At 39.6% G+C, this 1753-nt stretch overlaps 1 protein-coding gene across 2 annotated transcripts; it reads left to right on the top strand.

Moving 5' to 3' along the window:
• LOC114418717 (protein BASIC PENTACYSTEINE2-like) lies at positions 1 to 1753 on the top strand. Of its 2 annotated transcripts, XM_028384196.1 has the most exons (3): positions 1 to 109; positions 314 to 439; positions 533 to 1753. In XM_028384196.1, exon 3 carries the CDS (start codon positions 622 to 624, stop codon positions 1468 to 1470), a length of 849 nt encoding a protein of 282 aa, XP_028239997.1. In that variant the 5' UTR covers positions 1 to 109; positions 314 to 439; positions 533 to 621; the 3' UTR covers positions 1471 to 1753. The 2 variants fall into 2 exon arrangements, with proteins under 2 accessions (XP_028239997.1, XP_028239996.1); XM_028384195.1 differs by lacking the exon at positions 314 to 439 and having other exon boundaries at positions 25 to 109.

Raw genomic sequence — 1753 nt, 5'->3', positions numbered from 1 at the left:
TTATTTTAATTTTTTAAGATTAAGATTAGATATTAAGATGGCGTGCAGACCACTGTCTCCCCTTTTGCTCTCTTCATTTTCCATTCGTAGACGCCAAGAACCCTAACAGGTACTGCTCCCTTCTCGCTCTGCTCAAACATTCCCATACCCTCTTATTTTTTCTTCGATAGTTGAAATGGGTTTTCATCAAAATCCTTTTTTTTTTTTTTCATTTCCCCACTTTCATTTTGATCTTAGATTTTGTTGATCTGTTTAGTTTTTTACCCAAAGATCTGATTTTTTATCCACTTTTTTATGGTAAAATGGATCTTAGATCAAAACAAAGAAGCTGAAACCTTTGGGGTATGAGGTTTTGCATGTCTACATTTATGGGATTTGTGTAATTTACCCCCTTTTCTGGTTTGACTTTATCTGAGCTGAAACAATGGCAAGTTTTTAGGTCAGTAAATTGCATGCTGTTTGTTGTAGTTTTTTTTTCGGTTCTATTTTTGTTATTAAACTTTGTATGTTTTGAATTGTGTTGATTTGTTAGGAGAATGCAGTGGACCTGGATAATTTGTGAGGATATTTAACATCGTGTACATTGTGCTCCTTTAATTATTTTCATCAGTTGGTGTTGTGATGGATGGTGATAATGGTCTTAACATACGTAATTGGGGTTACTATGAACCCGCTACGTCGTTTAAGAGCCACCTGGGGCTGCAGCTGATGTCATCCTTGCCGGAAAAACCTTTAATTGGAGGGCGCAATGCTGTGGTTTTAGCTGGCACTGATGGGGCATTTCACCATAGGGACATTGGTGGTATGCCCCAAGCTACATACCCTATCGAATACATGAGGGATACATGGATTAGTCAGAGAGACAAATATATGAATATGATACCTACAAACCATAATTATGGTGGTATTCCGGAGACATCTTCAGCACATCAAATTCAAATGATTCAAGCACCGGAATTGCCAAAGGAAGAAAAGCCAGTGGAAGAAGCACCTGTCGTCAAGAAGGCAAATGGAACTCGTAAGAAAAGACAGGGGCCCAAGGTTCCCAAATCTCCCAAGGCTAAGAAGCCAAAGAGGGTGCCTCGTGCGCCAAAGGATGAGAATGCTCCTGCAGTTCAACGTGCAAGGGTTCCGAAGAAAACTACTGAAATTGTAATAAATGGGATTGATATGGATATTTCTCGCATTCCAATTCCAGTTTGTTCATGCACCGGGGCAACGCAACAGTGTTATAAATGGGGATCTGGTGGTTGGCAGTCTGCATGTTGCACAACAGGCATGTCGGTATATCCTTTGCCTATGAGTACCAAGCGGCGTGGTGCTAGGATTGCTGGAAGGAAAATGAGTATAGGAGCATTTAAGAAAGTGTTAGAGAAACTCGCCGCCGAGGGTTATAACTTTTCTAATCCGATTGATTTGAGGACTTATTGGGCAAAACATGGCACCAACAAGTTTGTCACCATCAGGTAGATCTAGTCTGTGGCCATCTGGCCTGTTATGTCTTTTAGCCTGTTTGTGATGTATATACATGCGTATTTGGCCAGAGACAGACTTTTTAGCTGGTTTGTAGTACAACAATTTTCAAATTCATTAGACATCTTGTTTTGTCTTCTAACTCTCTTTGTTAGTATCTTCACTTTATTGGATGTAGTACATGGGAACTCATCTATCGGTTGGTTGGTTCAGATTGGGAACTACCTGATGAGGTCTTGTTTTATTAATATTTAGTAGGAGAATTTAATTGGTTCATAAA

This window comes from Glycine soja, chromosome 7, assembly GCF_004193775.1.
Source record: "Glycine soja cultivar W05 chromosome 7, ASM419377v2, whole genome shotgun sequence".
Taxonomy (NCBI): Eukaryota; Viridiplantae; Streptophyta; class Magnoliopsida; order Fabales; family Fabaceae; genus Glycine; species Glycine soja.
Note: the sequence above shows the minus strand (reverse complement) of the source record. Positions and strands in the feature narration are given on the sequence as shown.